Raw genomic sequence first — 14,081 nt, 5'->3', positions numbered from 1 at the left:
ATCAAATCTTGCCTAAATTTCTACTTATCATCACCCTTTTCTTTTTCTAATAGAAAAGACTCTAAATGTAGAGGAACATAAAAAAATATATCTATTTTCAACATATGCTATACAACATCAACAAGGAAATTTCAAAAAGAAGGTCACTTCTAAGGTAAGCACATGAGACTTAAAAGGCCAAAACTGCCTTCTTATCAATTGTGTTACTCTGGTGGCATCTGGAAAGATAAGGATATTCTGACCAAGTTTCATAATCCTTAACTTCTCCTGCTCAGTTAAGGGTCACAAGGAGGATGGCCCTTGTTTCAATAATACCTTGAAGTTTCTAAAAATTCAGTTAAATTTAAAGATTCACCCTCCTTTAACCCTTGCTCTTCACGTTTTTGGAAATAAACATAGTAACAATTATGAAAAATAGAATCTGCCTCTGCAGTAAGTAATGCTTCCTTAAAATAATGTCTAAGCAAAAGATCAGAAACTAACAAACTATGGGCCCTGTTTACTAAGCAGCGTTATAGGCGCGTTAACATTTTTAACGCACGTTAACCATGTACGTGCCTACAATATCCCTATAAGCGCCTACATGGTTAGCGCACGCTAAAAACACTAACGCACCTTAGTAAACAGGGCCCTACGTGTCCTTTTAGAAAGTGGCGGTAGCATATGTAACGTGCACCAAATCAACACTACCACCCGGGTAGCACACCCAACTGGCAGTACTGTTGAAGTAGGCACATGCTGTTTCCCACGGTAGGAAATATTTTTCTATTTTCTACCATGGGGGGGGGGGGGGGTGTTTCCAATGGTAATCGGCAGTGCGGCCACATTGGTGTGTGCTGCATGAGTACCGCGTGTGTAGCATGTGAGCCCTTACCACTAGGTCAATGGATGGCATAAGGGCTCAGGCAGTAATTAGCCATGTGACACCATTATTTCTAGCGCACAGCCATTTATTGCCCCCATTGAAAAAAGCCATTTTTCCCAGCTGCAGTAAACAAATGGACCAACACATGCCAAAAACAAGCACGCTCACACTACCGCAGGCCACTTTTTACAGCAGCTTAGTAAAAGGACCCCTCAGCTAAAGAAAATTCAATAGATGAATATATTTAATACACATCATATTTTCAATATTATCTAAATGTCTATGAATTAATAAACTATCCTTGATTGCAGAAGTACTAGCTCCTTGTAAACATCTTAACCTGTGTAACCACGTTTTCAAAGTTATTTCCTAATTAATGTATTCTCCCACCCATCTCCTCAATTGTATCAGCAGTTTGCTTAGAAAACTCACAAAGTTGAGGGACAGCAGCAAGCAACCAGGATTCAGTTCTAGTGACTATTCTCCAAATGTCCAATAAAGATATCTCCTTAGAGGAAGCAGAAATCTGTGCAATTTCAGGACAAATCAAACGTGACGGCACATGACCTAAAGACCAACTGTTGTGATAATCTTTGAGAAATATCCAGCCCTACAATGGGCAAACCTTCCAGAGAAAGCACATTACCTGGGTCTGCAATGGAAGTATTGGGTGGTGAGGGGGTAGGCCTTACTACTACTACTACTACTAATTGACATTTCTAAAGCGCTACTAGGGTTACGCAGCGCTGTACAATTTCAACATAGAAGGACAGTCCCTGCTCAAAGGAGCTTACAATCTAAAGGACAAATGTACAGTCAGTCAAATAGGGGCAGTCTAGATTTCCTGAAAGGTATAAAGGTTAGGTGCCGAAAGCAACATTGAAGAGGTGGGCTTTGAGCAAGGATTTGAAGATGGGTAGGGAGGGGGCTTGGCGTAAGGGCTCAGGAAGTTTATTCCAAGCATAGGGTGAGGCAAGGCAGAATGAGCGGAGCCTGGAGTTGGCGGTGGTGGAGAAGGGTACTGAGAGGAGGGATTTGTCCTGTGAGCGGAGGTTACGGGCGGGAACGTAAGGGGAAATGAGGGTAGAGAGGTAATGAGGGGCTGCAGACTGAGTGCATTTGTAGGCCTTCCCCCTGAGCTTAGGGAGGGTCCAGATCCCATTGAAGATCTCAGGGTCAGAGAGAACAGAACAACTGGGGGGGTTAAACCTGGAAGTAGAGTGGTGATTTCATTTCTGAGATCTTAAAGACTTTCACATGCTGGGGCATATTTGTTTCTTATATAAACCCGGAAGTAGATTATAAGAGCATTCCTTGTCTCAGGTCAGCGTTTGTAGTGGGTGTGGTTTGGATGTTATCCATCCGGTAAGCAGCAATAAGTTGTTATTGAATGATGTTGAGGTTGAATCAGTATTTAGATGTTAGTTGTGTAAGAGTTTAGATTAGGAGTATTATGTGTGTGCTTCATTTAAACAGGGAGTATACTTGTTCCTCCTGAAGAAGAAATAGAAATGAGGTTCCGCATTGGGGAAAAATGTGGCGTGATTTTGCTAGTTTGTCTAGCTGATGGATCCTATGTACCAATTGACCAAACAACCATAGCGAAAAGAGCTGCAAATTTGATGTTTACTTGTTTTTTGTCATGACTGTGGCTTTGACCCTTCTTTTGACTCACCTTTTCTGCCGGTCAGCTCATGAGCTGGGTTCTTTTCTGCATGGTTGTGCTTGTCCTGTGTGTTTCTAGCCTCACTTTGGTGTTGAGTGTAGGGATTCTACTTCCTGTGTGTTCCAAGCCTCATTTCGGTGTTCAGTGTGTATTTCCTGTTTCTGTCCTGAAGGGTTTCCACTTCCTCTGTGTTTCAAGCCTCACTTTGGGTTCTGTGTATTTCCTGTCTCTGTCCTGTTATAAGGAAGTGGTGCACTTTCATTCAGGGCCTTTGCAACGCCAAAGGTCCCCAAGTTAGTCTGTGTACTTGTGAGCACTTCTGCCTAGATCCTTGTTGCCTTGTTCTTGTCTGTGTGTCTGTGGGCACTTCTGTGTCTTGTGTTCTTAATTGTGGTGCCTGTGTGCACCTCTGCCTTTAGCCTTTGTTCTGTTGTTTGTCTGTGTGGCTCAGCTTTGTGTCCTGCCTAGCCTGCCTTGCTAGTTTGTCCCTTTTACCTTAGCTTCAGCCTTAGTTCTGTTGTTTGTCTGTGTGGGTTAGCTTTGGTTCTGTCCCTGCTTCTCTGTCTTTACCCTGGTAGGGTTTGGCTCCAGTCCCTTTCTGCTTGCCTCAGCCTTGCAAGCCTTCAGCTTTGGTTCTGTCCCTGCTTGTCTGTCTTTTCCCTGGTAGTCTTTAGCTTCAGTTCCCTTCCTGCTTGCCTCAGCCTTGCAAGCCTTCAGCTTTGGTTCTGTCCCTGCTTGTCTGTCTTTACCCTGTTTGTCCCTAGCTTCAGCCCTACCCTGCTTGTGTCTGCCTTGAGTATCCTGAATCCTGTTTCTGCCAAGCTTGTTTGTAAATCCTAAATCCTGCCTGAGTATCCTGAATCCTGTTCCAGTCAAGCCAAGCTTGTTCCAGTATCCGGTTCCAGTCAAGCCAAGCCAAGTCTGTTCCGGTATTTGGTTCCACTCCAATCCAATCCAGTCAAGCCAAGCTTGTTCCAGTGAAGCCAAGCCAAGTCCGTTCCAGTATTTGGTTCCACTCCAGTCAGGCCAAGCTTGTTCCAGTATCTGGTTCCAGTGAAGCCAAGCCAAGTCCGTTCCAGTATTTGGTTCCACTCCAGTCAAGCTAAGCTTGTTGCAGTATCTGGTTTCAGTGAAACCAAGCCAAGCCCGTTCCAGTATTTGGTTCCACTCCAGTCAAGTCAAGCTTGTTCCAGTGAAGCCCAGCCAAGTCCGTTCCAGTATTTGGTTCCACTCCAGTCAGGCCAAGCTTGTTCCAGTATCAGGTTCCAGTGAAGCCCAGCCAAGACCGTTCCAGCATTTGGTTCCAGTCAAGCCAAGTCCATTTCAGCTTTTGGCTCCAGCCCAGCCCAGTCAAGCCAAGCTTGTTCCAGTATCTGACTCTAGCCAAGCCAAGTGCATCCTGAATCCTGCGCAGTCTTGCTTGGAGGGTTTTGCCTCCTGCTGCCGCTCGACCACAGTAGGCCAAGGGCTCACATTGTTACTACTACTACTACTTAGCATTTCTATAGCGCTGCCAGGGTTATGCAGCGCTGCACAAGTTTAACATGGGGAATGACCGTCCCTGCTCAAAAGAGCTTACAATCTAAAGGTTACAAACTATGTAGTCAGTGTAGGTATCATGAGTGGGGAAGGTGGTTATGCGCCAAAAGCAAGGGAGAAGAGATGGGCTTTGAGTAAGGACTTGAAGATGGGCAGGGAGGGCGCATGACATATGGGCTCGGGAAGGCTGTTCCAGGCATATGGTGATGCGAGGCAGAAGGGGCGGAGTTTGGAGTTAGCGGTGGTGGAGAAGGGTACAGATAGGAGTGATTTGTCCTGAGAGCGGAGGTTACGGGTGGGAACATACGGGGAGAGGAGGGTAGAGAGGTAATAGGGGGCTGCAGATTGAGTGCATTTGAAGATTAAAAGGAGAAGCTTGAACTGTATACAGTAGCGGATCGGGAGCCAGTGAAGTGACTTGAGGAGGGGTATCGGTTCACTCGGTAGATAAGACGTGCGGCAGAATTTTGGACAGATTGAAGGGGGGATAGATGGTTAAGCGGGAGGCCAGTGAGAAGAAGGTTGCAATAGTCAAGACGAGAGGTGACGAGCGAGTGGACGAGGGTTCGGGTGGTCTGTTCAGAGAGGAATGGGCGAATTTTGCTAATATTATAGAGGAAGAAGCGACAGGTCTTAGCTGTCTGCTGGATATGGGCAGAGAAGGAGAGGGAGGAGTCGAAGATGACTCCGAGATTGCAGGCTGAAGCGACGGGGAGGATGAGGGCGTTGTCAACAGAGACGGAAAGTGGGGGAAGAGGAGAAGAGGGTTTGGGTGGAAAGACAAGGAGCTCAGTCTTTGCCATGTTCAGTTTCAGATGCCGGTTGGACATCCAGGCAGTGATGTCTGAAAGGCAGGCCGAAACTTTGGCCTGGGTTTCGACCGTGATGTCGGGAGTGGAGAGATAAAGCTGGGTGTCATCAGCATAGAGATGGTACTTGAAACCATGTGATGAGATCAGCGAGCCCAGGGAAGAGGTTCCAGAGTTCACGCCTGGTTGTTCAAAGCCTGGGATGTGACAATTTTACTGTCAAGAGACTATCAAATCCAGCTGTTTTATATGGGAGTTCAGCAAAACATCTAATGATTTGCATGAGGTTTTTGTGTCTAGAAGATTTGCATTGACTAAATACAATCTTGGATATGAGTATATGTCGCATCCCTCACCTGTGCCGCTCCTCCGTCGGTCATCCCACATCTTCAGCCTGCCGCAGGGAGCGCTGGCCGGGAGGAGCGGTCAGACTCTGGGTTCCTGCGTCGCCCCAGTAGAGTCCTGTCAGCAGTCTGGGCTGCTCTGGCCCTCCGCGCCGCATCGGTAGCGGCTGGGAGACGCCGGCCATGAGGGCAGGGCCGGTGTCCCCGAAGCAGGGGCATAGCCAGACAATAGATTTTGGGTGGGCCTGGGCAAGAAGTGGGTGGGCACCAAGTGTTCTCCCCCCCCCCCCCCCCCCCCCCCCCACCACCACCAAAAAAATATGTCAGCTGGCAGGAAAATGCTTCTTTCCACTTTGGGAGTCTGAAGCAGGCATGCACTGAAAACTGAGCATGCGCAGGTGCCAATATCATGGAGAGTAGCATTTTCATTGCCATCAGGGGCAATTCTTCAGGTGGCGGAGCTTGGGATCCCCACCAGCTACCATTCTGCTACTGTTGGGTGGGCCTGAGCCCTAAGTGGGTGGGCCCTGGCCCACCCAGGCCCACGTGTGGCTAAGCCACTGCCCCAAAGAAAGGGATCCTTTTCGGGCGCGAAGCCCAAGAACAGTGAAGACACTCCCCGCAACGCCCGGATTGGCCGATCGCGGCTGACACCACCTCCTGCTTCTGGCTGGCCAATCCGGGGCTGGGTCGGTTGTGGTGGCTCCGCCTCCTATCAGCTGTTCCCTGTCCTCCTGATGGGAGGGCTATTTAGGAGCAGCATTTTGGAACTCTCATTGCTTCGCCTTCTACTTTAGTGGATTCCGTGGTGCTGTGTTTCTCTGTTGGACTGTTTCCTGCCTCTCAAACCGTAGCCTGGACCTGGACTTTACTTTTGTTTGCCACCTGCCTTGGAACTTGCCTGGACCTGATCTTTGCTTTTGTTTGCCGCCTGCCTTGGAACTTGCCTGGACCTGGACTTTGCTTTTGTTTGCCGCCTGCCTTGGAACTTAGCCTGGACCTGGACTTTGCTTCTACCAGCCGCCTTCCTTGGAGCACTTGCTTGGACCTGGACTTTGTTCATATCTACCATCCGCTTTTAAGCCTTTGCTCTGGTTCCGGACTGTATCCCTGGGTTATCCGCGGCCTGGTACCTGTGTCTGAATCCTGACTGGGACCTCCGCCAGTTGCCTTTGTGGGACCCGTCCAACCCTCTGGAGGAGTTCCTGCCCTGATTCTTCAGGTAAGATCAGGGTTGTCTGGCCGCCGAACTCTGTTTGGCACAGGGGCTCACCACCTGGGGTTACTGAGTCTGACAGAAAGCCGAAGCCATGAGCTCGCCGGATAAGCCTGATCTGAACGACTTGGCCCAAGCTCTTCAACAACAGCAGGCCCAGCTTAACAGACTTTCGGGGGTTCTTCAAGATGTATGCTCGCAAATGTCAGCTCAGCGAGGACCGCCTACTGGTGCCAGTAGGTCATCTCCACCCCAGCCTGCCTTCCAATTACCTGAGCCTCCCCGGTTTGATGGTACACCTGCCGCGGGTTTCTGAACCAATGTCAAATGCTCTTTGACATGCAACCAGCCTCATTCCCTACAGACAGATCAAAGATTATGTATATCATCTCGTTACTTTCCGGGCCCGCCTTGGCATGGGCATCACCCCTGTGGGAACAACAGGACCCTCTCCTCTCTGATCTAGGAGAGTTCCTACGTCGGTTCCGCATGGTGTTTGATGTTCCGGGGCATCCCTCATCCGCAAGTGAATTGCTGCGTATTCAGCAAGGGAACAATTCTGTTGGAGCCTATGCTATTCGATTCCGTACTCTGGCGGCAGAGCTTAAATGGAATCAAGAGGCCCTTACGGCCATTTTTTGGCAAGGCCTGAGCGGGCGCATCAAGGACGAGTTAGCTGGCCGTGAGGTCCCTAGTACTTTGGATGCGCTTATTTCACTCTGTGTCCGGATTGATGTTCGATTCCAGGAGCGAGCACGAGAACAAGGTACGTCGCGTCCTCCTCGGAGAACCTCTCCCCGAAGACAATGGCCCATTTCCCCCCAGGGTGCTGCGGGACCCGCTGCGGAGGGGTCTGAAGAACCTATGGTGATTGGCAGACACCGTCTCTCAGCAGTTGAGAGGGCCTATAGATGAAACAATAGACTTTGTCTTTATTGTGGTAAACCCGGTCACTTTGTGAAGGAGTGTCCCAATAAGCCGGGAAATGCCTAGACCCAAGCCTTGAGGAGGGGGTGGCTTTGGGTCACTCAGAATCCCTTCCGGATAATTTGATTTCTGTGCCTATAATTCTACTGTGGCGTGACTTCAGGGTAAACACTTTAGCCCTGCTGGATTCTGGAGCAGGAGGTAACTTTATTGATGCTACTCTTCTTAAGAAACTGGGAGAGCCTTCAATCCCCTGTAGACCAGCTCTGCAGGTAACATCCATTCATGGCTCAGCTCTTCCTCATCTTGTAACCCATCTTACCATGCCACTGAAGATGCAGGTGGGGCTCCTGCATCATGAGGAGATCCAATTTTTTATTTTGCCTCATGCTATTCATCCTGTTATTCTAGGTTTACCCTGGCTACGTCTTCACGCACCCAGCATTGATTGGCCGGCTGGGGAGATCAGTCATTGGGGTAACCGATGTTTTGAAGTCTGTCTGACTCCGGTGGAGCCTCCCCCCAGAAACATTGTTGCTTTACCCGGGATCCTTCAACCCTGTGAGGCCTGTCTTCCTGAGGAATATAGTGATTTTCTGGACGTTTTTGACGCACGGGAGGCAGATTCCCTCTCTCCCCATCGCCCCTTTGACTGTCCTATTGATTTACTGCCGGGCAAAATGCCTCCTAGGGGACGATTATATACGCTGTCCTGAGCAGAGTCGGCTGCCATGCGGGAATATATTCATGAAAATCTTAACAAGGGATTTATTCGACCCTCTTCCTCTCCTGCTGGTGCCGTTTTTTTTTTTTGTTTCCAAGAAGGACGGGTCTTTAAGACCCTGTATTGATTATCGAGGACTGAATAACATCACGATTAAGAACCACTATCCTCTTCCTCTTATCCCTGAGTTATTTGATCGCCTTCAGGGAGTGGTTATTTTCACCAAGCTGGACCTCCGGGGTGCTTGATTCGTATTCGGCAGGGGGATGAGTGGAAGACAGCATTTAATATTCATGAGGGCCACTTTGAGTACCTGGTCATGCCTTTCGGCCTGTGTAATGCTCCAGCTGTTTTTCAGGACTTTATTAATTTCATTTTCCGGGATTTACTGTATTCATCCATCATTGTCTATTTGGATGACATCCTGATCTTCTCTGCTTCTCCTCAGGACCATCTCGGACACGTATGCACGGTGCTCCAACGCCTCTGGGCTCATCGACTCTTTGCCAAATTGGAGAAATGTGCGTTTCACCAGTCAACTATTCCTTTTCTGGGGCATATTATCTCCGCTGATGGTCTACAGATGGACCCCGCTAAGCTTCAGGCTATCCAAGATTGGCCAATGCCCCAAGGACTCCGGGCCTTGCAGAGGTTCCTCGGGTTTGCCAATTACTACAGACAATTTATTCCACATTACTCCTTGAGTACTGCTCCCTTGACTGCCTTGACCAGGAAGGGTGCTGATGTTCGGAATTGGTCCCCCGCTGCTCTGGAGGCCTTCTCTGCTTTAAAGAGTGCTTTTGTGTCTGCTCCAGTACTCCGTACTCCGGACATTACGAAGCCTTTTATTGTTGAGGTGGATGCATCTGCTCTGGGAGCTGGTGCTGTCTTATCGCAGGCTGCTCCTTCTGGTAAACCACATCCATGTTTTTTCTTTTCTAAGACGTTTTCTCCAGCTGAGCATAATTATACGGTGGAGGACAGGGAATTGTTGGCCATGAAGCTTACTTTTCAAGAATGGCGTTATCTTCTGGAGGGGGCTGCTCACCCTTTTACAGTCATCACTGATCACAAGAATCTTCTTTATCTACAAGATGCCAAATGTCTCAATCCGCGGCAAGCTAGATGGTCACTTTTTTTTGCCCGTTTTCATTTTCATTTGGTTTTCCGGCCTACAGAAAAGAACGTCCAAGCTGATGCGCTCTCCCGAGCCTTTGATGCGCCCGAAGAACCAGATGAGGTTTGTCCTATGCGGAATCCGGCTTGCCTTCCTGCTCCTGTGGTGGCTTCTGCTTCCCTTAGGACCCCTGTTCCTATCCGCTCCAGACGCAAGGTTCTTCAGTGGGGTCATTCCTCTGTTTTTGCTTGACATTTTGGTTTCCGAAAGACTTATCATCTCATCTCCCGTTATTTTTGGTGGCCTCGTATGGCTCAGGACATTCTACAGTTTGTTTCTACCTGTCCCACCTGTGCTCATACCAAGTCTCCACCGGGCAAGTCCTGGGGACCTCTGCAACCCTTGCCTATTCCACAGCATCCTTGGCAGGAAGTTTCTATGGACTTTATCACTGACCTTCCTCCTTCCAAGGGCAACACTGTTATCTGGGTGGTTGTGGATCGTTTTTCCTGCATGGCGCACTTTGTTCCTATGCGGGCCCTGCCATCTGCTGCTGTTCTGGCTTCCCATTTTGTCCAGCATGTGTTTCGCTTACATGGATTTCCTCAGCGCATCATTAGTGACAGAGGCTCCCAATTCACGTCTAGATTTTGGAGATCTTTTGTTCAGCATTTGGAGTCGCCACACTTTTTTCCACAGCCTATCATCCTCAGACGAATGGCATGGCAGAGCGGACTAACCATACTCTTAAGACTTTCCTCCGGGCTTTTACTAACGCCCGTCAGGATGATTGGACTGACCTTTTGCCCCCGGCTGAGTTCGCTTACAATAACAGTATGCACTCGGCCTCTCGGACTTCGCCCTTTTTTGTTGTTTTTGGGCGTCATCCATGTCTTCCTCCACCGATTCCTTTGGATCACGCTCCTCCACTAGTTCAGTTGACCCTCTCCACTATTCAGGACACGTGGAGGACGGTGCAGCACCACTTGCAGCAGGCGGCAGCCCGGTATAAACGATTTGCTGATCGACATCGTCGGGCCGCTCCTGTTTTCCAGCCTGGGCAACGGGTGTGCCTCAGCACCAAATATCTGAAGCGTCGTCTTCCTTCCTTGAAGTTTGCTCCTTGATTTATTGGTCCATTTGCTGTTCAAGCCAGAGTGGGGACGGTGGTCTATCGCCTTCACTTACCTGGTAACCTGCGCATCCACAATGCTTTCCACATCTCGTTACTCAAACCTTTCCGGGCCTCGCGGTGGCATCTTGAACCTAAGAGGATCACTGTTCCTGATTCTGAGCCGGATCCTGAGTTTGAGGTGCAGGAGATTCTCGATTCCAAATTCCAAAGGGGAAGACTTTTTTATTTGATTTCTTGGAAGAATTTTGGTCCTGAAGATAATTCTTGGGAACCGGCTAGGAATGTCCATGCACCCGACTTGGTTCAAGAGTTTCACTCTCGTTGTCCTTCTAGACCGGAGCCGAGACGGAGGAGGGGGGCTTTTAGGGGGGGGGGGGTGGTACTGTCGCGTCCCTCACCTGTGCCGCTCCTCCATCGGTCATCCCGCGTCTTCAGCCTGCCGCAGGGAGCGCTGGCTGGGAGAAGCGGTCAGACGCTGGGTTCCTGCGTCGCCCCAGTAGAGTCCTGTCGGCAGTCTGGGCTGCTCCGGCCCTCCACGCCGCGTCGGTAGCAGCTGGGAGACGCCGGCCATGAGGGTAGGGCCGGCGTCCCTGAAGAAAGGGATCCTTTTCGGGCGCGAAGCCCAAGAACAGTGAAGACACTCCCCGCAACGCCCCCGGATCGGCCGATCGCGGCTGACACCGCCTCCTGCTTCTGGCTGGCCAATCCGGGGCTGAGTCAGTCGTGGTGGCTCCGCCTCCTATCAGCTGTTCCCTGTCCTCCTGATGGGGAGGGCTATTTAGGAGCAGCATTTTGGAACTCTCATTGCTTCGGCTTCTACTTTAGTGGATTCCGTGGTGCTGTGTTTCTCTGTTGGACTGTTTCCTGCCTCTCAAACCGTAGCTTGGACTTTACTTTTGTTTGCCGCTTGCCTTGGAACTTGCCTGGACCTGGACTTTGCTTTTGTTTGCCGCCTGCCTTGGAACTTAGCCTGGACCTGGACTTTGCTTTTGTTTGCTGCCTGCCTTGGAACTTGCCTGGATCTGGACTTTGCTTTTGTTTGCCGCCTGCCTTGGAACTTAGCCTGGACCTGGACTTTGCTTCTACCAGCCGCCTTCTTTGGAGCACTTGCTTGGACCTGGACTTTGTTCATATCTACCATCCGCTTTTAAGCCTTTGCTCTGGTTCCGGACTGTATCCCTGGGTTACCGCGGCCTGGTACCTGTGTCTGAATCCTGACTGGGACCTCCGCCAGTTGCCTTTGTGGGACCCGTCCAACCCTCCGGAGGAGTTCCTGCCCTGATTCTTCAGGTAAGATCAGGGTTGTCTGGCCGCCGAATTCTGTTTGGCACAGGGGCTCACCACCTGGGGTTACTGAGTCTGACAGTATATCAATGAAACTGGTGTTTCTTCACAATTGATCCCTTAGTTGGGTCATTGTCTTCTGGACAAGCTAATACTGGACTTGTTTGTTAAGATTGTTTAACCGGATAATGTGCTGAGTGAGCTGAATGAAAGGGATGATTGGTATGAATGAGGTTAGAGTGGTATTATCTATATGTTTCATATTCAAGTAGTGTTTGAAATAAATATTTCCATATAGCAAATATAGTGCTCTGGAGCATATTTAGGTTATAAAGTTTGAGCAAATCAATAAACACTGTATATTATGACTCTATATAGGGCAATAATGGGTTGGCAGCTTGAATACTGTGTGCATTCTGATCACCTCATCTCAAAAAGCATATAAAGGGATCTAGAAAAAATTCAGAGAATGGCGACAAAAATAATAAAAGGGGTTGAACATTTCCATTATAAGAAAGGCTAAACAGGTTAGAGCTCTTCAGTGTAGAAAAGAGGCTGTAAAATCATGAGTAAGGTGAAACAGTTGAATAGGGAACATTTGTTTAACCTTTCCACACAAGAAAAAGATAATGAAACTAGCAAACAGTACACTGAATACAAATGGTAGAAAGTTCTTTTTTTACCAAGCACACTATTAAGCTGTGGAATCTGTAGTCAGAAGAAATGCTCAAGGCAACTAACATATCAAGACTCAAAAGAGGTTTGGGGAAGTTCTTGGAAGAAAAGTTCATAAAATATTAGCCAGGGAGACCTGGGAAAGCCACTGATTAAAAAAAAAACACAGATCTACGTTTTCGAATTTTCCATGTACTTGCAACCCAGACTGGCCACAGTTGGAGACAGGATTATGGGCTTGATGGACTTTAGTCTGACTCAGCATGGTTATCTTATGTGCTTATATTTTATTTTCTTACCTGATCCTTAAGAAAGGTTATGGGATTAGGGAAAGTGACGCACCTGCAGGAAGTTGCTTTTCCTTAGCTCGGTCAAGGTAATCCTACCAGACCATGACCTGTTCACAGTATAGAATATTCTCTGAATAACCTGCAGCATTTAAAACAAACAGAATAGTATTCAGAATCCAGGTTAAAAAGGTTATTTTCTTCCCTCATCTCTATCAATGAGAGCTGTCCCACCATGATACAGACATGTTTTCCAGTATATAGAATGTTGGTAAGAACTGTGTAAAATATTACTACTACTACTTATCATTTTTAAAGCGCTACTAGACGCACACAGCGCTGTACACTTGAACATGAAGAGACAGTCCCTGCTCGACAGAGCTTACAATCTAATTAGGCCAGACAAACAGGACAAACAAGAGATAAGGGAATATTAAAGTGTGGATGATAAAATAAGGGTTCTGAACAAGTGAATAAGGGTTAGGAGTTAAAAGAAGAATCCAAAAGGTGGGCTTTTAGCTTAGATTTGAAGACGGTCAGAGATGGAGCTTGATGTACCGGCTCAGGAAGTCTATTCCAGGCGTATGGTGCAGCAAGATAAAAGGAACGGAGTCTGGAGTTAGCAGTGGAGGAGAAGGGTGCAGATAAGAGAGATTTACCCAGTGAACGGAGTTCCCGGGGAGGAATGTAGGGAGAGATGAGAGTGGAGAGGTACTGATGAGCTGCAGAGTGAATGCACTTATAGGTCAATAAGAGGAGTATGTGGAAACGGATAGGAAGCCAGTGAAGTGACTTGAGGAGAGGGCTAATATGAGCATAACGACACTGGCGGAATATTAGTTGTGCAGCAGAATTTTGAACAGATTGAAGAGGAGAGAGATGGCTAAATGGGAGACCTGTGAGAAGTAAGTTGCAATAGTCTAAGCGAGAAGTGATAAGAGTGTGGATGAGGGTTCTGGTAGTGTGCTCAGAAAGGAAAGGGCGAGTTTTGGTGATGATATAGAGAAAGAAATGACAGGTTTTAGCAGTCTGCTGAATATGTGCAGAGAAGGAGAGGGAGGAGTCGAAGATGACCCCAAGGTTACGAGCTGATGAGACAGGAAGGATGAGAGTGTTATCTACAGAAATAGAGAATGAGGGAGGAGGAGAGGTTGGTTTAGGTGGAAAGATAAGAAGCTCAGTCTTGGTCATGTTTAGTTTCAGATGGCGCTGAGACATCCAGGCAGCAATGTCAGACAGGCAGGCTGATACTTTGGCCTGGATTTCGGCTGAGATTTCTGTTGTGGAGAGGTAGATCTGGGAGTCATCAGTGTAAAGATGATAATGAAAACCATGGGATGAGATCAGAGTACCAAGGGAAGAAGTATAGATGGAGAAAAGAAGAGGTCCCAGGACAGATCCTTGTCTGCTCATCTGGGGGCAAGATAACTCTTCAAAGGACAGGCATTCATCAAATTTAGCACACTGGAAGAAAATGAAAATCTCTCTGTTGA

At 48.3% G+C, this 14,081-nt stretch overlaps 1 protein-coding gene across 1 annotated transcript in view; it reads right to left on the bottom strand.

Moving 5' to 3' along the window:
• Positions 1-14,081, bottom strand: part of PPP2R3A (protein phosphatase 2 regulatory subunit B''alpha) — a 1,495,967-nt gene that overhangs the window by 881,061 nt on the left and 600,825 nt on the right. Inside the window, 1 exon segment of the mRNA XM_030217215.1 lies at positions 12,644-12,730. Within this exon segment, the coding sequence (XP_030073075.1) occupies positions 12,644-12,730 (87 nt within the window).

This window comes from Microcaecilia unicolor, chromosome 10 (assembly GCF_901765095.1).
Source record: "Microcaecilia unicolor chromosome 10, aMicUni1.1, whole genome shotgun sequence".
Lineage (NCBI taxonomy): Eukaryota > Metazoa > Chordata > Amphibia > Gymnophiona > Siphonopidae > Microcaecilia > Microcaecilia unicolor.
Note: the sequence above shows the minus strand (reverse complement) of the source record. Positions and strands in the feature narration are given on the sequence as shown.